Genomic DNA, 24,383 nt, shown 5'->3' on the forward strand with positions numbered 1-24,383 from the left:
ATAAGATCCCTTCTTTCTAATTTGTATTTTTATCGACACAAACCATAGTATATCATTATGTATGTAAAAAATACAATGTAACTTAAGTTTAATTAAAATATTGTTTGTGTTCCGTAGAGCTTAGGAATATATTTTTATATGCGATATTACTTTTATTGTTTTTATATTGAATCAATCACGTATTAACTGTGATTATTAAATTGAAAATATTATTTCGGTTTGTTATTACTAATTATGATAGGTTTATTATCATAATTTTTCAAATAGTTTGAACTAATTATTTTAATGTTTTATAAGATAAACGTATCGAACAACTGGTGACTAAAACATGGTCTCTGAGACTGTGCATTGCAAATAATTTGACCAATCAATCTATTCAAGAATTTTTGTTGTGAAAAGGGGCAATAAAGCAAACAAATGAGAGATTCTTTAAAACCAAAGTTTATTCAAATTAATCTGAATATATTTTAGAGACAAATAAACATCATACACATAGGAGGCCCACAAATTGAATTTCAGAATCGAAGGTGGGGTTTGTTCTTCATCAAGTGCCTGAAACAGAATGCAAGAAAATTAGCTTTGCATGTAAATTATTATTTGCTAACACTTTTTAGGGTAGCCTACAGCTACATCATTTTATTTAAATGAATTATTGTATAAACATAACAGTTTTGATAATTCTTGATAAATGAATATGCAATCTTTTATATCAGTTATAAAATAAATAAAGAGTTCCAAATTTGCAAACACACCAAAGATATACACTTTAATATAGTGGTACAGGGTACATAGTTATTATTACATGTACCTGAAAACAACACGTATCAAGGAGAACAGGAGTGAATGAAGTGTTTATTGCGTTTTTTTAACGATGGAGAATTTACCGCAATGATTTGCTTATTAACAGTGATGTAGATGAACAACATTTTGATTAAAGTAACAGTCAGAAAAAAAAATATTTCTGAATGGGGTTGGAGACTGAGCAATAACCCTAATGGACCTCAGTGATTTTGAGCAGTCTCAGTCTTACCAGAGACCTCTTACTAAAAGTCAGCACTTTATTGCTAACTTCGGTTTTGGAGGATAAAAGGTGCCAATCCCATTCCTAGTTCTTTTTCCAAAAGCAGCTATTCCTGTTGATCTTCCCTAGTGTTATTTACTAATAGAGGTTTTTCTAAGTAGTTTTTCCAATACATACAGTGTTATACATGTTTGATACAGTACGGTTATGTCAAGAAATACGGTTCAAGTATCAATAAATGTTACTTTGTTAACGTATGAATGTTTTTTTTAGTATTATTATGTTAGTTTCAAAAAGATTTGTTGGATGAGATTTTACTCTTTCATAAACTTTTATAGCATTAGTAGTGGAGAGATAAATAAGTCTTTTAATAAAACAATTTAAATTTTGAGATATATTACTTACTTGTCTAGTTTTTCCCAGAAGGCCATGAGTGCTGCACGATCCAAGTGTCGTTTTGTCCGAGATAGTTGAATAACAGAGACATCCCAGCCCTGCACGTTCTTATCCATCCGCATCTCATCATATTTAAGATGAAAACCACATACTGTAACAAAATAATACAATAACAGTTATAACTAATACTTAACGAATACATAAATATTAAGCTATTTTAGATTTACTTATTTTACTTTCCTGTAATTTTATATGCAATCTGCAAGAATCTACATCAATTGACTACTTTGTTTTTAATGTGAAATTATCACCAGTTAAATATTTGCTGTCTTACAAGATGTGGTTTAATACTTTTATTTTTTAACTGCATAAATTTATAAATATTTCTTGATTTCATTAGTTACATGTTAATGATTGTACGTGGCATAGAATAATCTAGACCTACTTTAAAGAAAAGTGTATTAAACATATAACTGTAAGGACATTTAAGCAATTCATAACTCATCAAATAGAATAGAGTGAAAGCTAATTTGCTAAGTAATGGAAGCAATTATTATTTTCAAACAATAAAAAATTCTTTTTTATTACATCAGGTTTCCCCTAATTTCGCTTCGAAGCAGATTTTGAAAGAGTAATAAATATATTGGGACTGAAATTATGATCCCGAATGGTTCTAAGTGAAAACATTCAATACAAATTATGTTTAAAGTAAAAGGTTTATTTATAATATACTTTAAAATGTAGTTAGTAAAAGTTACTTCACTACCATGACCTAACAGAATTGTTATCTGTTGTTGCCGCCATTCATTGTTTGTTAAAGACATACTAAAAGAACAAATATATCTTTAGTTGAGGTTTGTCAATTACCTTTAGAAAATATTTCCACCGGATTTCCATTCCAGGGCCACCCTTTGAACTGCCAAGTAGGGCCCAAAGCGAAGACAGCCACGACTCGGTCCCAGTCGTATGGAGTCAGCTTCATAGGATTATCAATTACTCTGTAGGGGACAGTCAACAATCCATTCTTTCGCCGTTGGAGCAAAACTTCATTTTCTCGTTTAGCACCTTGTGCCTTTTTTTCCTCTGTTGTAAAAAACCTGCAAGAAGAAACCAGTGAACGAAGATTAATTTACTATGTGTGTTAGTTGATAATTTAAAGATGTTAATATAATTTTCATTCTCTCTGTTTCATTAAAAATACTTTACAATTATTTGTATAAAATAAATTTAAGCACAAGTATTTACCTATAAAATAAAATAATTAAAGAAAACTGTTAATAAACAATTACATCTGTACCAAAAATTACCAATTGATAAGGTAATTCGTTATGTTCTTCAACAACTTGATTATTTACTGTGCTAGTTTTAAATCATAACACTTTTACTTTTCCATCCAACAACTATAATAATAAACTACAGCACTCAATACCATTGCTGCTGATATTATTTATAAAAATCAAGGTAATGCTCCTTATACTTTATTATTGTTTTGTAAATTATTATAATGATGTAAAGCATTGTAACTAAACATAAAAACAAACTCCATCTAGAAACTTACCTATATTTGGATTTTGTAACTTTAAAATTAGTATACATTCCAAATAATATAATATAATATATCAATTTGTTTTTAATTTAAATTATGAAAAATAAAATAGGGTTGTAAATTTGATTTCTTATTAAAAAGAATTTTTATGAGTCGTTAAGGGTTATGAGCAAATTGATGGGTTATTTTAGAATATGAATTAAATAGCTAGGTTTTTAACTTGGCCTAAACTAATTCAATTAACATAGTAGCATTTTACAGACTTTCCACTTTTCCATAAACTAATTACACATTAAGTTATATAAGATTCTCAATTTGAGCCCTCTCTAGTGCCTTACTTGTTGTAAGTTTACACTTTAGTTATAGAATCTCATAAAAAGTAGTGTAATAAACAAGGAGGTAATTTAATTGGTTTAAACAAATTTAGTTAGTTTTACACGGCAAGAAAAAATTGCACCTAGTGATTTTAGTTCAATCTGGCAAAAATATGGCATATAAAAATTAATAACTTTACAAATTCATGTTTGATTAACTTCATACTCCTAAAATACCTATTAGCTAAACATAATAAAGAGATAGCTTTAATATGTTCATTTTACATTATTTTATAGTATTTTTTATAGCAGAGAACTTTTTTAAAACATACTTACAAATGTTCTTAATTTACTCAAAGTTGATTATATTACACTATATGTAGCATAGATATTCTACTACAATGAGTTACTTACTTTAAGTCCTGCAGGATGTCCTTGGCATTGTACATTGTGATGAGGGAGATGTTCGCCGCAGGGATGATGATGATAGGAGTACGAGAGGTTCTCTTTGCCGGTTGGGAACACAACTTGAGACCAGTCTGTAATAACATCATACAATTTTACACAAAAAACCGAAGACAGATAGATACAGTTCAACAACAAATTTTGTAATCATATCCCATCACAACTAATTGGTGTCTGGAGTTCATCATGTATTATATATTATATTGCTGTGATTTGTGAATATAACTCAAGTAATAGCGATATAACGAAAACGTTGAAGAGTACGTATCGTTCTTCACTCTTATTTGAAATTTACTTAATCAAGGTTATTTGTATTAATTCCTTATCACATATTTTGAATCAAGATGGTGGCTTTTTAAACTCTCAAAAAGAAGTTAACCTATTATATCAGTTAGTATGCGTCGCAGAGCAAATAAAAGATTTTGAGGTTATTTGCAACCATGTTTGTTTCTAATAGCCTCTTAATAATTTGATTCAATCCACGACACTATCTGCTGAATTATTATTATCTATATTGTTCATTTTCTTTCATATAAAATTTCAAAACTTCATTTCTTACTGTAAGTGTGTAACATATTTAGTCTCATACCAAATAAACTTTATTTCTTCTAGGATTGGGATGCTTATTTCTTTCTTGCAATAATAGAACACAAAAAATATGATTTGAGTATGTGACGTACTTTTTTAAATATAACTAAACTAAGTATGAGCTTGATTTGTACCAAACTGTGAGAACTTTACCATTGATGCTAGAATGGGCTCAGGTTGATATGTCTGAGGGGCTGGCTTCGGTTGATCGCCTTCAGTTACTGATTTCAAGGACATTCCGTGGTATGTTCCCATTGTATTGATTTTAAATCCTGCAGTCTCTGTAACAGTTTTAGTTAAATTTAAAGAATATTAATCACATTTTAACCTAATATACTATCATTTATATAAAGTTAAAATAATCTTCTGTGGTCTTATGACATACTTGTTGAGAATAAAGCTGATTATTTGTAACATACGATATGAGATTTGACACTAGTTAACTCTTATTCCAGAATGAATCACCTGAGACTTTGGAATTATTATTCGACTCAATATTATTTCAGTGTAAACTATATGTTTCTCAACAAGATCATATCATGGTACATATAACCGTTGAATAATTATAATTCTCTTGACATAAGAAGAAAACTTATAAATAATGTGGTAAGTTTACCTTTCTCCTGCCTTACGAATCGCTCCTGACCGTAACGGTTGTACACATTGGCCTGAGGGATGACTCTAGGAGCGAGGGGCCGTACGATGGGAGTGGGTTTATATGTCAAGGTGGGTGTTGCAGCAGGAGGTCTATGTTTGCTCTCCTCTTTTACTTTCACTGACTGCAGAATGGCAAACACGTTTTGTGCGAACATCTGAAAAAAATATAATAACATTTAAATGAAATGCTATTCAAATAGATTCAGATTTAGAAAAGTATTGCATAAGGATGTTACTCTTACATGAGTAGAAAATCTGTTACCATATCATGACCGTTGTGCTATGTTTTATTATATATTTTCAGCCAATCATCAGTGACGATTATAATGTAATAAAAGACAACAACACTTAATAACACTGTTAAAAATCACTCAAGAAGTATCCTAACTGAGTTATTACCTACTTTCCAAATAAAGACTTGAAAAATATTGCTGAGAAATGTTTTATATGGCTTAACAGTAAATACACCCATACTTTAAGATTATTAAGTTAGATATTGTACGGTGTAACGAATTCATGCACTGAAAATGTATTTCCATGACTCTTCAAAACTGAATATCTAAGACGATTCTGGATTCTGTAACAAAACCTTTAATATATTATTCAAGTTTCACCATGATTAAACCTATAAATCAACTTACTTTTCCTGTGCTTTGTAATATTGTAGTTCTAGTCCTTCCCCGACGTTCTCTGGCTAATATGTCTTTAATTATGTCTTCTTCATCGACGTCCATCATAAGTTTGGGTTCAGAACCAATATCATCTTGTCTTTTAATAGTAGTCCTCTTCTTGACCAAGCGCTTCGCTTTGATGGCAGCTATCTCTTCTACTGACATTGTTTCAGATAGGGGTCTGAAAGGAGATTTTACATAGTCATAAAACCATTAAGTGACGTGAAATACATTATTTTATTGTTGCTACTGTTTGAGAACGTTAGTCATAAAGCTAAATAGTATTGAATAACGAATAATTTACTGCATCTTGGCCAGTTGGTGAGGTACAGGTTGTGATAATTTTCAAAACTTTAGTTTCCTTCGCACTCAGGAATACTAAATATGAGTTCAACAGGCCATGAGTAATACAGTAGGCTATTTTAAACGAATTAATAGTATTATAATAATAATTTAGACTTAAAATATTGTATAGGTAGTTAGAACTCTTCAAGAGAACAAATTACTAATTTAATTAGGAGTGTTGAGCCTTTAGTAACATTTAATATGCATTGAGGAGAAATAAGTTCAAGTTTGATAATAACTATTAATATTTCTGTAAAATATTAATTAGGTTTTGTTACAAAAATGTTTTAACGCAAAACACTCTGGCTGAAATAAGCTATGTAATAAGCAAAACGGTATAATCTTTTTTAAACATGTATTTCGTATGCGATTAGACATGTTTAAATAATTTTAAAATTAAGCCTTTACTATAAAGAATACCCAAATTCACTTACTTTATGTTCTCAACAGTTACGGACACTTCTTTGGGTGTCTCCAATCTCGCAGCAAGCTGCTGTTTCAACCTCTTAACTTGAACATCTTCTAGCTTCGGTTTCTTTGCCACGCTTTCTATTGATTCGTTAGGTGCACGTTTTACTGGTGTCAGAGTTTCTACAGGTGCACTTTTATCAATATTTGCAGAGGTAGCTGTATGTCCATGTAGGTAAGCCAGAACGTCTTTTCGGTCAGGTCTTCGCACAGCTTGCATGTTTTCGGCCTACATCAAATTCAAGAGTTATAAACACATAAAAAATATATTTAAAAAATAGAGAACTTAAGCATATTTATATTTCTAATAAAAAATTTCACAAAACTTAATGCAACTATAAATTCATTAAAACATTTTATCATTCATTTACTGGATGAACGTTGGCAAATCCTACCACTAGATGGACTGGAAATATTGTTTTTCTGTCTTTATGTCCTCACAATATCTCGAAAACAAAATGGTCATTAGACTAAATTTTACACGATGCTCATTTCTATCTAGACAACACTGAGTTCAACGATGATGTGAGTCACTCCATGTTATTTAGCTGAGCGTTAGGTAATATGATGCTTCGTGGAACATTAATTAAATTTTGCTCTAGGTCAAGTCAATGTTTTCATTAATAATTTACATTTTTCAATGTATTATTAACACTTTCAATGCAATTTTTCATGCATTGTCTTTAAACTAAGGATACGCCGTTGACAAAATGCAATATTCGTAAGATACTTACCGCAGCTTTTCGGACATACGTAGCATGTGGCAGTTTGACATGCTTGAGTAGAAATAACAAACACGCCAATGTATAATATTCCTTTGGAGCCCCATCTTTACCAGACCTGCAAAAACATTTCACTGTAAGGAGTAATGATCTTATGCTTCATAAGTTTTATCTGTGGTTTAATAACTCTGTATTTACCACATTTTAAAAGCTGTCTGGTCATAATATAAATCCATTTATAATGCTTTCACTTTCAATCTTAGTTTATTTTAGAGAAAATTATATCTTAAATTTATACAGGCTTCTCCTTATGCTTATTTCTATTTGTTTATTGCTCGTTCTTTTTTCAGTTAAAACAGAAATAAATATCTTATAAACCCAGCATCTATTGTATTTGTATATCTCTTTGTACTTACGTTTTTTTAGTTTGAAATTGTTTAATTTAATTTTTCTTTTAAAAAGTTAATGATTGATTTTGACGTTTCTTCAGGACAAGTTTTATTAAAATTTGTTTTTACGTAGTTTTTTTAAGTGAACGTAAGGTAAGGCACAATTAAGCGTGTTTATTTTTACATTTGGACTTTAAAGCAATTTATTTACGTGCAATAATTACTTATACATTTGTATGCTAAACTGCAATTTTTTTAATTTGTACTATATTTAGTTTTTTGTAAAAAATGTGTTTTTTGTTTTGTTTTTATAATTTTAAAATTCTGCATTTATTTTATTTTCCATAAAAATAATATAGTCAAAACAAGAAAAGATTACAACATTCCTGGCGTGTTTTAGGAATTAAATAGTAAAATATTTTTTTCTCGACCAACTTAATTTAGTAATATTAATTTCATAGAAATCCTGTTACATAAAAAGCCGTTCAATCAATGGCAATTCAATATCATAAAAACTTAAAAGATTGCGGTGTTAACAGGTACCAGTACTTTTAATATATTATACTAACAAGGAACATTAATTATCTATTTTTTAATACTCATTCAAACGTGATTAAAGTGTTCAATTCGTTGATATTTTTATAGACTCATAAACATAATATACATATTTATACAAATTAAATATAATTAATATAATATAACTTTGGACATATAAAAAATTTTCGAACAATAACTTCAAGTTGTTGGTAAAGCCATAAAAATTTACTTCATCCAAATTATGACTTTCAATATTCCTTAATTTCAGTTTTTAAGATATAACAAAAGGTTTTGATGAATTCACGAGATTATTTACGCAGAGATTATATTACATCAATGGATCAAAACGAATAGGACAACATTAACACTTGTAAGTAGTAACTATCCATAAAATCTAACCATCAAGCTAACAAGGTTAGACTGGCAATGCAAGTGTACAAGGACATGCTGTTTGACGTGACTTTAGAGCACGCAACATAAATACAAGTAGTAACAATCTCCATAACAACTTATCTGGTGGCAGAAACGATCGCGTACTTATCAGTTACGCTCGAGGACATCAGTTCGGTTTCTGACTCCTGACATATCTTTATGCTACAAGCAATCACATAGACCTTTTTATTTATTGTTCAAATTTTATTGTTGCTGTTGACTGTTATTGTTTTTAATATTTTATACAATTACAATCGGAGGGAAGAACATGTTAGCAGACTGACACGCGTTTGTTCGCTCCGTCTTATTACGTGGTTTTGCCGGGTTTTATGAATATTCTCTATTGTGACTGTGCATGTATTATTATTAGCAAGTGATATACCCAATACATACAAGTATTGCATGCGTTATTGTAGTTATTCCGTGCAATTTCAATAGTTTATACTGCGTAAGCAGGTTTAAGGTTAGGAGCGGTGCAGTGCAGTGTGTTAGGCAGCTTGTCAAGGTCAACTGATAAGCTCAGCACAACAATGGTAAACACTCGGAGCAACAGCTGTTCTAGCCAGGATGAGTACAACAACATGAGTGTGGATGATAAATTTAATCTGTTTATTGACGAAGTTCGTCGTATTAAAGTGGGAAATGAACAATTTTTAAGTGAAATTACTCAAATTAAGGAAGATATTACAAAAATAAAAAATGACTTTTCTGCCTCAGTGGGCATGTGTTTAAGGAAAAAAGTAAAAATTTAAGGACTGTGAAAATTCCGTGGGTGGTAATACGAAGAAGATTACTAAATGTGAAACTCTTATTGACAGCTTGAGAAGTGAGAACATTGCGTTGAAGGAATCTGTGGTTGGTTTGAAGAGGAGGGTTGCTGCGGGCGAACAATACTAGAGGAGCAACTGCCTAGAGATCACTGGAGTGCCAGAGGCCCAAAATAAAGACATTTTTGAAGACGTGAAACGGGTATCAAAAGCTGTAAACCTCAACTTGGAGTATTCCATGATTGATACTGCCCACAGGCTCGCAAAGAACCCAAACAAGCCTGAGTCTCCACGCGGCATTATTGTAAAATTTTGATTTAGGAGGAGATGCGTCAAGGTGAAGAGATGGGTCAATGCAGGAGACCTGGGCTACCAGAGCGACAGCAAGATCTTCATCAACCTATCTCTGTCGAGGGAGTCCCGGATTCTCTGGAACGAGGTGAGCACGTTCAAGGATGACAACTTAAAGTTCGCCTGGATAAACAACTCTGGTAAAGTCTTTCTTCGCAAGATAGAGGGTCACGCACCGGTTCTGGACTCGGAGGTCTCGGATTTGGATAAACTCAAGTAAAGTAAGACTTATGAACCTATTAAAAAATGAATTTACATTGCATGTTCTTTGTTGTGAGGGTTTACTGGGATCTTTACATATTTATTATTTTTAAAGGTTTGATGTCTCTTTAGTTTATCGTTTAAACATTAGTTAAGGTTAGTTATTATAATTTATACTGTGTGGCTGGCTTTATTTAACATAGATAATGGTATTATATAAAATATTGCATGTTTACTATCAAAATGTTAGGGGGTTACGATAAAAAACTGCTGCTTTTCGTTTGAATATTCTTAGTAATAACTGGGACATAATTGCTTTGACTGAAACTTTGTTAAATAGCTCAGTTTACAATGCAGAACTGTTTCCCGACAGCTATCAAGTATACCGTAGGGACCGGTGTCAGATGCAAACAGGAAAGTCAAGGGGAGAGGAATGCTTGTAGCAATTTCCAATAGTATAAAAGTACAAAGGCTTTATAATTTGGAAAATAGTTGTGAAAACTTATTAGGTTAAGATTAGAGTTGAATAAGTCAACAATTATTTTATGTAATGTATACTTTCCTCCTAACTCACCTTTAGTCGAGTACTGTTCCTTTTTTGAAAAGTTAGATTCATTCAAACTAAAAAAAGAAATGATTTTAGTGCTCGGAGATTTTAATCAACCAATTTCTGGGGTTAACTATGAGTTAGAACTAGGTAATGCAATATGTAGGCAATTATTGTTCTTTAGGAAAACATTCAATTTGAATTTGTTTAATAACACAAATACCAATGGAAAAACTTTAGACTTAGTGTTATCAGATATTATAGTTGTAGAAGTAGATTTTTGTCCTGTTGTGAATATAGATAAGCATCACCCTCCGCTAGACATACTTTCAATTACTCCATTCAAAATTGTAATTCAATTAATCTTAATAATTTTAATTTGTTTAACTTTATAAGAGCAATTTTTCCATATCTATAATTCTTTAAAAGATACAGATTGGTCTAATTTATTGAATATTTTAAATGTTAATGAAGCTGTATTATTTCTATAGCATTTTGATCAGTCAGTGTGTGCCGCATTATTGTAAATCAAATCGTAAATACCCCCCTTGGTTTGATCAACACTTAATTAGTTTAATCAGACGAAAAATATTATAAGGCGTAAATACTTAAAGTACAGGTTTCCTGAAATTCTTAATGTGTATAAGGAAATAAGAAGCAAAATCAAAATAGATATTAAGAAAGCATTTAAAAACCACATTAAACACGTAGAGAGCAATCTTAACTCAAATCCTAAAGCTTTTTGGAATAAAATCAACAAATTAAGAGTTGTAGATAGCATGCCGGCTGTTATGAGACTGGATGGGGTGGAGGTGGAGGGGGCCGCACAGATAACAGACAAGTTTGCCCAATACTTTAGCTAGGTGTATGGACACTGTCAGGTGGACAGTGAGGAGTTGTGGCGTCGTGCGCTCCGCTCCCCCGTGATGCCGGGTGTACCGACCATGACACTTGGCTTCGTCACACGCAATGAGGTGCAGCAGGCTCTCCTTAAATTAAAACCGAAAACTTCTGTTGGCCCAGATGGCCTGCCCCCTTACATTTTCAAGACATGTTCTGAACTGCTGGTTACTCCTTTACTTCACATATTTAATATTTCTATTTTATATACAAAATTTCCTGAAGTTTGGAAACATCAAAAGTTACTCCTATTTTCAAGAAAGGTCAAAGATCGGAAATAAGGAATTTTAGGCGCATTTCAATCCTGTCAGCACCTACCAAGGTATTCGAGTCCATACTGTATAACAGATTGTTTTATCACGTAAAAAGCTTTATAACTCCTCATCAGCATGGTTTCTTCCCTGGTCGAACCATAACTTCAAACTTGCTAAACTTTTCTGACTTTTGTACTTCAACTATCGATTTTGGTGGCTAAGTAAACGTCATTTATACGGATTTGAAAACAGCATTTGATAAGGTAGACCATTTGGCATTACTTTTTAGACTGAAATACTTTGGGTTGTCTTCATCATTAATACAATTATTCTCACTTTATTTATCCAAAAGAACTTTATAAAACCAATTAAAGCTAGTGTAAAGAAAAAAATAACTGTCGGTTGGAAATACAAAATGCTGCCCTTCAGTTCTTGGTTCCAATCTAGCCCAGCCGGTAAACGGACTGTAGATCAACGTCGTAAAACTTTTGGGGTTATATTTTACCTAATTCTTCAGGGGTTGATAGTGGGTCCATGGTCCCGTCCTGAGACCCACTGTCTGACTCACGGGGTTTTTTTTTGACGAGGGAATGACAGGGGATCGGCGTACTCACTCTACAGCAATTGAACGGATGTTTCGAGATCTAAACTCTAGATCTGTTAAATATTGTGCAGTAGGCTACTGTCTTTTTACTAGTTCTTTCTGTCTAGCTACAGAAATAGACAGCAAGAGAAAGATTAAAACAAAAAGTCGATGCATAACTGAAAGTCAGGTAAATACACCATTTATAACTTAAGAATGGCTGTAACGATTACAATGGTCGTTGATTTGCGGATTAGTTTTCGCCCCGCTTGTAAAACAACTATCAAAGTATCGTAAAATGCACGGAAAAATCAGGTAAATAGAACAAGATTTTTATGTAGTAGTATAAATTGGAAGAGCCTGTTACCTTTAGTCACCTGTTCTGTGAAACATTGTTGTATAGCACAATCATATGTGTAATTAATTTTACCAATATTTTCAATTTGTTTATATTTGGTCTTGGAAGCATAGAATTAGCTTGATAGTAACAACACTTCTTATTTAATATTATCTGAAACCACTGTTGAACACATAGTAAAAAAATTTAAAGATCAAAAAATTACAAGTTTTGGTAAAAATCTACTTTTATTTGTAAACTTTAGCTAATATTGAGTACGCAGTGCTTGGTGAGTATAACTGTAATACAGATATAAAAGAAAACATTACTAGGTTACTTTTACTACAAATCTAAAGACTGTTCTTAAACGCATCTTAGTTGAATGTTCACAGACATATTCTTTTCATATATAAAGCGAGGAGAGATTGCGCGGTAGGAGAGATTGCGCCCTCTTTGTTCCAGCTGGTTGGAGTTGGGTGCGCGCGCAGCGTCCCTCAGTGCCTCGAATCCGCTTCATTAGTTGAGTGTTCTGTCAAAAGTTCAAGACGCTAAGTCTGTTTATTAGTGATATATATTAAACCTACAACTTTCATTTCAAAGGTAAGTGGCTGAATTTTGTCTGCAGGATGCATGAAATTTAATCAGTACGATGCTACGATACATTATTCGGTATTTACCATTTTTTCTAGAGAGGTAATGACATAGGCAAACTGTTACAGATAGTGGTGGTTGGTCAAATCTCGCTTCGGCCATCTTAGTTTAAGCCTGCGCAATCTCTCCTACCGATTTAGGGACAGTACGCGCATTTCATGTTGAGGAGAGATTGCTCATTTATTCCATTTAATGTAATGGTAGGAGACATTGCGCATGGATTTCATAATTAATATTAACTATTTGTGAATCTACATATTCGTTAGAAATTCATTAAATGTATATTATGAATCTTTATTTATTTTATTAATATGAATTGCATATTACCATTAATAAAACAACTTAAAAAAAAAATTAAAAACATATTATTTACCAAGATGACTATTATTTATTTATTTTTTACAGGCTAACATGCCTAACGTGTACAAGAGGAAAACAAACAAAGGATCCTGGACAGAAGATGATCTATCATCAGCTGTATCAGCAATAAAGAATGGATCATTATCAATAAGAGCAGCAAGCAAGAGGTTTAAAATACCAGAGTCTACATTAAGACATCGAATGAAGAAGAAGAATGATTTTGCAAAACGGGAATTTGGGTCCAGATTGGCCAAACTAGGATTGGAAGCCGAGAAAAAAATTGGCTTTGCACATAATAAAACTTCAATCTGTAGGGTTTGCACCTACACAAAAGAATGTTAGAATGTTAGCTTACAATTTAGCAGAAACATTGGGTATTAAACACACCTTCAACAAAGACCATAAAACCGCTGGAAAAGTTTGGTTTTCGTCATTCATGCGGCGACATCCTAATTTAAGTGTGAGAAAAAGCTCAAGGCATTAGTAGAGCAAGAACAGAAGGAATGAATAGGGAAGAAGTAAAAAGTTATTTTCAATCTTCTCACTTCCACCTTAAAGAAAACAACCTTTTAGATAAGCCCAACTGTATTTGGAACTGCGACGAAATAGGAGTGCAGCTTAATAATGAGCCTGGAAAAGTTATTGCCCAAAAAGGAAGCAAAGACGTTCACGTCGTTACAAGTGCTGAAAAGGGAGAAACTGTAACTATTATGGCCTGCTGCAATGCAGAGGGACAGTTCCTACCACCTTTTTGTATTTTTAAGGGAGTTTACGCTAAACCACAATATATCAAAGATGCTCCCCCTGGAACTGTTTTAAAAATGAGAAGAGGAAAGGTGCGTACATAAAATAGTGAACTGTTCATGGAATGGATTTCTGAACACTTCATCCCAAGAAAGTCTCCTGGAAAGCATTTGCTAATTTTAGATGGCCATGCCTCACACATGAACTGTCCCAATATGTTGCAAAAGGCTTATGATAATGACATCATTATCTTATGTCTGCCTTAGTCATACTACACACTACCTACAACCCCTAGATCGTGTAGTATTCAAGCCTTTGAAAACTTATTTTAAAGATGCTTGTAACAAATTAGTCACATCTCGTTGTGGTACTGGCAAAATTTCAAGGGACGATTTTGGCCATCTATTGAATTTATCTTGGCCTCGTGCTGCCACTGTTCAACTTGGAGTTGCTGCGTTTCGTGCCACAGGAATCCATCCTCTAAATATTGATGTGATACCAGGACTATGCATATCTTTTACATTGTGACCAAGATGTAAACCAGATTGTTCCTGATCCCACAACACTCCAACCAACCTTGACATCAGTTAATAATCCAGTATCTGAAAAACACTGAACCACCTATTTCAATCCAATCATCTCAATCAAATCATTTAATCCTCCAATCTGTCAACCATCAACCTCAAGACAATGTTCAGCCGCATCTGTAGAAAACTCCAACAAAAGTTTTACAAAAACTTTCACCGATTCCTAAAAGTTTGGAGCCTTCAAAATCAAAAAGGAAGCAAAGTGCCATGAATGTTACAGATCCAAATAACATAACCAAAATCAAGATAAAAAAAGAGTTAGCATCAAACAAGAAAAAGCGACCAGATGAAAAATAAGAAACCTGCATGGAAAGAACAACCAAAATCTTGCAAGATACAAAAAAAGGACTTTAAAACAAAGAAACGGTTGATGTTTGAGCAATCTTCTACATCTGAGGAAGATGACGCAGACATTGAACTTCTTTCCGATCATGTCAGCGATAATGAAGATGATGAGTGTACAGAGTGTCTTGAACTATATCAGGAGACTACTTCGACATCTGACTGGATCAAGTGCATGGTCTGTGGAAGATGGATGCACGAGAGCTGTACAATTTATGAAGGAAAGTGCATTGACTGTGGACGCCGTGGAAAAACGTCAAAAAAAATGATTTTAATGCTCTATTTATGTAATAATGTTTTTAAAATGTGCCCAAGTTAAAATGTTTAAATTTTCAATTTTCTTACATCAAGTTTGAAGGTTTTCATTAGTTTACATTAATTAAATATGTTTAAAGTGTGAATTGCAGTAGTTATTCCCATAAAACAATCTCTCCTACCCATGTGCGCAAAACTCACCTACCCTACGAGGAGAGATTGCGCAAAAACACATTTTACGATTTTTTTTATTATTTCGTTATTAACATAATATAAATTCTGGAAAAATTACAGAGAATAGACAACCATACAATGTAAATATAACACTAAAAAAATTGTATATTCAACTAAAAAATTTTCGTTTTATTTAGATATTTTGAATTGTGCGCAATCTCTCCTCGCTTTACCTTATGCATTTCATATATATATATGCGTGCATTTTCTGACTCCAACGTTGATATATCCTTGTTTCTACATGATATATTCTTGTTTATATATATATATATATATATATATATATATATATATATTTCTTTGATCGAGCAAACAAGGTAACGAGACTAAATAAGGTACACAATATATTAAGCCTGGAATAAATTACAATGGCAATAAGTATACACTTTTAGACAGATTTTTTTGGACGTAGAAACAAGGATATATCAACGTTGGAGTCAGAAATATTAATTATTCGAACCAGAAGAGCTTATACGACAGCCTTCGAAATTGCGTACGAAACTGCGGGAACTACTAGTTTTAACAATAATTGTAATCGTGAACCCTTCAAACATTTTACAGCATTTGTATTTTTTATTAACTACGTTATTCCAAATTTTAATCGGTTTAATTTATTTTAAAGAGTAATAAAACTAACAGCGTTTAAGAATATACTTAAGAATTTGTTGCGATTGATGTCGCTGGTAATATCACTAGTAATATCTCCTGTTTTTCAGGGATCACTGTATGAACGAACTTAAAAATATGTAGTAGCGGCATATAGCGATGAATAGCAACTGTAAGTTTTAATGGAACTTAAAATTCTCTTGTATCCGATCTTCATCAATTTATGTTTGAGTGATATCTATCGTTACCAACATACGGTCATTAAGAGCAGTAAAATTTTCTGTATCCGGTCTTCTTCGATGACTGTTTGTATTATATTTAACACAAATAGGAGCGAAAGTTAAAATCAATAGATTTCTCAGATAACTGGAATTTCCAGGAATTGACCACTATGCGAGTGCATTGTCTAGAAAGTTCAAGTAGTGATATCATTTCCTTAACTTTGTCATTCTGAGTCCGAACTCTACTCACATATAACCGTATTATACTAACGATGGACCAAGATAAAGAATAATTACTTATTGTAGATGTTTATCATTCATTCATTAGGATATTGCCGACTTACTTAGATAGTAATGTAGTGATGTGTGGAAATTGTTTAAATATAATCCCAATTAGCAACCTATATCAATTAGGCTACGCTGTACATGTGTAGTGGAAGCATCACTAACATTCTTGCAGAGAATGAAGAATGAGCGCAGGTAGACACATTAAAGCAGGGCCAGGTCGCTTTTAAAAAGTAGTTAATTCAAGATAGTTAATTCAAGGGTGTCGGCGTGGACTAACCGAAAAGTGATGTCTTAAGACTATCAGCCCAGCTATACCGTCTAGATCTCCAGCAAACCATACTCTCTGCGCGTGGCTTCCTTCTTCCTTCCGAATCAGGATCTTTCCCTCGACAGTCCAGACTGCTGCCAAATTCTTGCAGTCACAAGTTGCTTGGCTCTCCCCAGAATTTGTTGTGGCCAGTGACTATTTATATAAACAGAGCCATGCTGCAGGCGAGTAGATATGTCTGTAGTCATCAGCTTCTTTCTAGCGGCCGCAAACCATATATCCCTGGTGCCACGAAACACAAAAGCTGTGATGATAGTTGGATGTTGGGTGTCAGACTTGGCATTCTAGGCATTGGTAGACTACATTTAAGTCACCCCTATTGTACGGCACATCTAAGGGTTTCACAATGGCTTCCATATATATATATATATATATATATATATATATATATATATGTGTGTGTGTGTGTCTCTTCTTTACCAGAGGATGGTATGCCTTTAATATCGATATTGATCAGTCGGGTGTATTATAGTTCAAGAACCTCACACTTTAAAAGCCGAAATTCTTGTTTTGTTTTCTTTATTCATCTTTATTCCTTTATATTATCGGCCATATCTTTTCTAATCGTTTAAAGCAAAGCCTTGACGATTTTTGAACTTAATGTTGTAGTGTCAGATTTGCCACTGTGAGATGATGAATTTTCTGTCTCACACAAGTCGCACCGCCACGTGCCCTTTTTACTTCGTAGTCTCTTCACGGTGTCCGTGGTTTAAAATCTGCAGTAAGCAGAGTGAGAGAGGCTACCGCATTTTTTGCACTTTGTCTTTAGCACTTTCTAGATCAGTGTTGACATTTTTGGACCATGCTGTTACCGAATTTTTACAATTAAATAATAACAGTCAAGAAATATTTCCGAGCATATACATCCTTGATACTTTAACATTCCTAAAGAAAAACATCCATATTTTTACCTCCGATTCCTCTGGACCTTACAATTTAAGAAAATCATTCCATTTGCCAATCCCAAAGAACCGAACTTCATTTTTTGAAAACCAGTTGTACTATGCATCTATTAAATTATTTAACCATCTCCCCTTGGAATTGAGATCTGAAGCAGTAGTATGTAAGTTTAGAATAAAAGTAAAGGGTTTCTTACTTGATAAGGAATTTTACTTTGTAAGTGATTATTTTATGTTCAAAACCATTTAAGTTAAGGCGTTAGGAATTAATGCTTATTTTGGCTGTTTATTGTACTTATACTGCCAATTGTCATGCAATGTTTTATATTGTTAATTGACAAATAAACACTTTGATTTGATTTGAATATTTAACTATCATAATATAAAGTAATCATTTAAAATAATTTAATATTGGCACAAGTCTTTATATGAATGACAATAAATAAAACAGTGAGTAATAATTTTCAATCATGAGGAGACTAGATCCATACACACAGACCGCCTCGGTGGGCAGGTTCACGGAGCTTATCAAGGAGCCATCCGAAATGCGACTGATAAGGGCTAAAAAACTCAAATAGGATCAGAACTAAAAATTTCGAAACAGTTACTGACGAACGCACTCTGAAGAGCAGTATATAATCATTAAAACACTACATATAGTGTCCCCCTGAAAAGTCCCCGGAAAGATTTAATAATTTTTTTACATTTTCTTGTAAAATAGTGAGACTTTGTATATCAATATTAATCATCAACGTATAAAGGTTTATGTGATTTTCAGGTTTTTATCTCATCAGGGAGACGGCCCACAGGAGTCAGAAGAAAATCTTAAAATAGGGCATAGATAGATAAGTAACCAAATTAAAGGTCGTTTATAACAGAACACAATGCCGCAAACCGGGCGTTAAAAGGCTTACCATACCCAAGATGGTGGAGTTTTAAAGTTTCGTAACATATCCGGAGGTATTTCTAGAGTTTCTTCATTGATTTGATGAATTAGTTCTTGTGTGTTGGCAAACAATGGGATGTCCGGGATAGTTTATTCTTGAAAAGGCATTAGCCTTTAAATCTTTGTTAGTGAATGATGTTAATTATATTCCTATTGTCGTTCCAACTTTAAAGTGATTCATCACATCTTTGTTGAATATATTCAGACAGGAAATTTTATTTTTCTTTGAATGTCCACAGTTGATTTAGTGATACGGTGTACATATTTGTGCAGTTTAAATTTGTTTTAACGCACATTTTATCAACACTGACTAATTGTGTATTTTGTTATTGTGATATCTCTGATCATGTGACCGGTAATATTTGATCAAGTTGTGTATTTATTTAATGACAGTTTCCCTGACAGACCATCAATATCAAAGTCTACAATATCCTTAAATATAGGTCCTTCTGAGAAGATAAACTTTCCAATGCTTTAAGTTGTGCCTGTTTGAAAGCCCTCGACAGATGTGCCAACTGGCGGCTAACGCTAGAAACATACGCTATTACTTAACAGCGTGCAGCGCCAAGCGGAGTGTCGTAGAACTAGTGCAGCGCGCGCAATTTAGAACTGGTAAATGGTGGAGGGATGTTATCACACCCACGTGCACGCGCACACACTTGCAATAGCTGCTCGCCGCAACCCTTGTTTTGAATCCTTCTGAGGCTGTAACCCTGCGCCCAGGCTCCTGCGGCCGTCTACCTGTCTTTACTATGAGCGTGTGTATTAGGTTGGCGAATCAACATAAGAGACCATTATCTGCACTTACGATTCAACACAACCAAAATCATAAATTAAAGAATATTGGAATCGTCATCAGCTAATTTTAAATGTATGCAGCCTAAATCTTAGGGTTAAGGTAAATTCAATTACTTCTTTAAACATTTTTATTTATAATATACGGGTAATATAAAAAAAAACTTTACTAATCTAGGATCTATAATCAAGGAGAGTATGTAGAAAATTCAGTTTTCGAAGAAACTGGAAATCTAGTCTAACTGGCCTTGAAAAATTGGTACCTAAATCTGCCTAAATCTGCTGCAAACGAAGAGAAATCCATAGACGAGTTACAAATTGTCGTCGAAGAGCCACGCACATGAACAAGACCTGCAGTAACTTTTCACTGCATAGGCCAATTTTTAGTGCTAAACATTTTAAAACAAAACCACTATCATTCATATAAGTTTAAATTGCTTCAGGAACGTTCGGAATACGATTTTGTTATAAGAGTTAAATTCTATGAATAAATAATGTGTAGGTGTGCACAGAAAATGTCTTAGCTAAGGTTGTATTTTTAGACAAAGCTACCTTTACACTTCACGGATATGTAGGCATAACTTCCGTAATTGGAACAATAACAATCATCACTGGATATGAAATAACCATACACAGACACTTCAAAAAGTGAACATGTGGGCTGGGATAGTTGGAAATCGCATTGTAGGACACTTTATAATCAATGACAATCTGAATGGAGGTTCATATCAATTGATGTTGGGGGGTACAATTATGCCGGCTTTACGTGCTACGTTATTTTAAAGTTATAACAGAATATGGTATCAAGAGGATGGAGCACCACCTCATTATGTACTACAAGCACATGAGCTGCTGGACAGCAATGAATACAATAAGGTTTGTATTCATTGTGGACAGTGACTTTCCCAATCGTACGACAGGACGTAAAAGAACAATAATGTCAACCTAGATCTAAATTTCTTTTTATGTGATTATTTAAACAAAGAGTTTACATAAGCTTATTAACACATAAACTAATTCATCGCAAGAAACTCGGCAGATATCTTCGGATATGTTACAAACGTTTGTTACTGGTTTCTACTACAGGCTATTGTTACTAACAGAAACTTGGAGAGCATTTGGAACACAGGGTTTGCGGGATTGTTTTCTACTATAAGACATTTAATTTTGGGTACAACTCGACCTATGCTCTATTTTAAAGTTTTCTCCCAACTCCTTGCGGGCCGCATATAAAAACCTGGTAGTCTCATACAAAATTATATTTTGATAGGTAATATTGGTATACTAAGCCTCATTGTTTACAATAAATGGTAAAAAATATTAAACCCTTCCAGAACTTTTCAAACATACTGTACATTATATAACCTGATTCTACGAAGGACAACCAGACCCTACAATGAGTTCTGGCCGTTGTAACCGGCCCTCAACAGGGAGTCCGATAATCTTCCCTGACAACATCATAAATACCTGCGCTGTCTCTAATGGCGGCGGCTTCTCATTATTACAGTTCTTAGAAATATTAACAATGCCGGCACTCAACACATCTGTACAACTGCTTCGTATTGATCCGTTACCTTGGAATTTTTATCCTCTGAACCCTTGTCCAACTTTACAAAATCTGTTTCCATAAACTGTGTCCATATTAATTAGCCATAACAACGACTAAAAAGGCAGAATATGTCCCATGACCTTTAAATTAAAGTTGTAATTATATAACTATTTATCACAATTTATGATACCAACAAATTAATATAATAAACAGGTATTTTCGTAACATTTAAAATGGTTTCAATGACTACTATAACAATCAGTACAGTCAAACATATTACGAATAATTCATACATTACTATTATTACTGTAATGAAAATAAGTGATTGCGGAGAGTGAAGTTTGAAAACTAGCGGATGAAAAATGAACTTATCGAATCCTCGAAAATACTTTTTTCAAACCTTTATGGTTGCAATAGACATAATAATTATTGTACTATCCTCCAATGTTCTTAGTTGCATACCATTTATTGGTTTCTGGTTACGTGAAATGTATACCCTTGACAACGTTTCCTTATAGACAATGGTTAATTATGCATACATGTATGATATTGAGGAATAAATATTCATTATTTCATGTTGTGAATAAATTTATTTTTATGTAAGAAACAAAGTTCCGGTGATAAACCTTAGTTTTAGAATAGAACACCATCTCTGAACAAGCAACATTTTGTACAGTTCAAGTGTGTTTGCCTTTTTCTGACACTGAAGGATTCCTTATTAATTCCTTATGAACCACCATCCTCCCCACAGCAGTTACTGATACCATAAACACCTATTGATTAAAACTGAATATGTTCCCATGTCAAGAAAATTGATACAAATAATAATATATTTACTTTAATAAAACAAATATATTATAAAAATGTTTGGAACTTATTACGATTAATATTTAATGACTAATCATATAGCTTAAAATTTAAGTCATTATATAATATTAAATTAATTTTCTTGTGTACTGAACTTCAAAAGTTACAGCTACAACCTCACGAGTTCTTGTACCATTTAATAGTTTCACCATATTCAGAAGAAAGCAAATGTATTACACAAATATATTATATTAACTGTGCTAGGTATTTAAAATCATCATACACCTAATTATTAATATTATGACCAGCTGCCATGATAAAGGGGATATCTCAATGACTTTCATTCACGTCAGTAATATTTTGGATTAACGCAATAATTCACAAAATATATAAAAAGAGGATATGTAAAAATCATTTACTTTACTTAGAAGAATTGTGGCACATAAATGGGCTTTTTAGCTTCGGTTATGAAATAAAAATATGAAATAGGTACTTGGAAACATTTACCAATGTTGCCAAGGAGTAATGGCATTATTTTAAGGTCATGTGAAGTCTATAAGATACGTCTTTTAATAGAAGATCTATCACTCAATATAACGGGTAGAGATTTCAAATAAAAAAAATGCTGATATTGAATACAAATATCCGATAAGTAATAGATAGCAGTGTACTATAACAGCTCTGAAAGCAACAAATGATTATGCATAGTACAATCAACCTATGCAGTAATGGAGTAAGCCATACCAAGTTTTCTAAGATATGAATAAAAAGATTAAATAATTTTTTTTTAATCGTACACGTGTATGAATCTTTTATTTACGCAATGCCTTACCTATCATGCACTAAATTTCACAGTATTTGATATCAAAGGCACAACTTAAATAATAAAACGATTTTTTTGGAAGGTCTCCAACGAGTCAACATCCAATTAAATTCTTTAGATGCTTTATGAGACATACGATTAGACATCATAAGATATAGCCTAACTATTATTTGTTTCACTTACATTAGACTAAATCAGAAAAAATATGAATTTCCTCTACAGTAAGTGTAAGATCAATCTCGGATACCCAAGTTTCAACGCTAACCATGAACAAAGTAGGAAACTAAAATTATGAGTTACATTAAAATTTAGAGTGTTTATTATATTATTACTCGTGTAAAGCAAATTTATAAAATAATAGTTTCAGGTTTTTGTGTCGGCCGTCTCGCGCTATTTAAATTTAACCATTTCCCATAAGCTTTTCTTATACGGGCTTTGGAACTCCAGGTATTAAATGAAAATCAATTTCATACGATTGCAGGTAAGGTGAAAGTTTTCAAATATTTACCTTTAATCTGTTTAGTTAACATCTGGTAATGCCTTTAGAGTATTATGTTACAATAGATATAATTTAAATGCATTGTCAATAAGTCAAACTGCCCGTGTTTTCTAAGACCTCTCAGTGAATGTTGCACAATAGGATTTAATGTTTTTTTTCTCGTAATAACGCATTAATAAACGTAAATAAAAAAAAAATTTACGATACAAATTACAAAGAAATCCGTTATTAAAATTTATCCGTCCATTACATTAAATTTTAAAAAGCAATTTATGAAATCGAAATTTAGGTTAATAATTTGTGCGTAGAAAAGGTTAAAACAGACTAGGTAATTCTATATTCGAAGCCACAAATTAGTCAAAATAAAAAAACTAAAGTTACATTAATCTCTAGAGCTTAAGAACAAAACTCATATTATGTTATAAGAAATAATTAAATTGAACTCAAAGTGAATTAAAGTAGTATGATAATTAAAAAAAAATAAAAATAAAGTAAGATAAGTATGTACACTTACCCCCACATAAAGTAGTTGGTCTTGACATCTATCGGCCATGACTGCTCGCCAAAAAAGATGCGGTTGTCCCTTTCAACAATGTCCTCTTTGTTCACATTATAAAGACGGAGTAGACTAAGAACATCGGCCATGATGTTAACCGACACTAAATAATTAGAATTATCACTTAACTACTTGACTACCACAAACGCTCAACAAGCGCAACACTCGTAGACTGGCAGAACCACGACCTTGAATTGGAAAGGCAACCCCGGTGAGTGGTGGGGGTAACGCACGAAGCTCGCTGGTGATTGGTGGGAGGAGGGGCTCTCGAGAACATGGTAGGGGGCAAGAGAGCCGATGGAGAGGCTATTTACTGTCTAATCTAATAACCTTAATTAGGGGTTTATGTCACTGGCAGATAAAATACTTGACAGTACAATGAGAGCAGTAATTATGATTTAC

At 32.8% G+C, this 24,383-nt stretch overlaps 1 protein-coding gene across 2 annotated transcripts; it reads right to left on the reverse strand.

The window, feature by feature from the left end:
* Positions 1-515: 515 nt before the first annotated feature.
* Positions 516-24,070, reverse strand: LOC124363895 (parafibromin-like). 2 transcript variants are annotated; one of them, XM_046819168.1, is made up of 10 exons: positions 23,940-24,070; positions 7,206-7,311; positions 6,438-6,700; positions 5,629-5,839; positions 4,947-5,142; positions 4,484-4,611; positions 3,692-3,804; positions 2,285-2,514; positions 1,427-1,568; positions 516-552 (listed from the first exon to the last, which is right to left on the reverse strand). In XM_046819168.1, exons 1-10 carry the CDS (start codon positions 24,068-24,070, stop codon positions 516-518), a joined length of 1,557 nt encoding a protein of 518 aa, XP_046675124.1. The 2 variants fall into 2 exon arrangements, with proteins under 2 accessions (XP_046675124.1, XP_046675123.1); XM_046819167.1 differs by having other exon boundaries at positions 3,692-3,816.
* Between the last annotated feature and the right edge of the window lie 313 nt (positions 24,071-24,383).

This window comes from Homalodisca vitripennis, chromosome 5 (genome assembly GCF_021130785.1).
Source record: "Homalodisca vitripennis isolate AUS2020 chromosome 5, UT_GWSS_2.1, whole genome shotgun sequence".
Classification (NCBI taxonomy): domain Eukaryota; kingdom Metazoa; phylum Arthropoda; class Insecta; order Hemiptera; family Cicadellidae; genus Homalodisca; species Homalodisca vitripennis.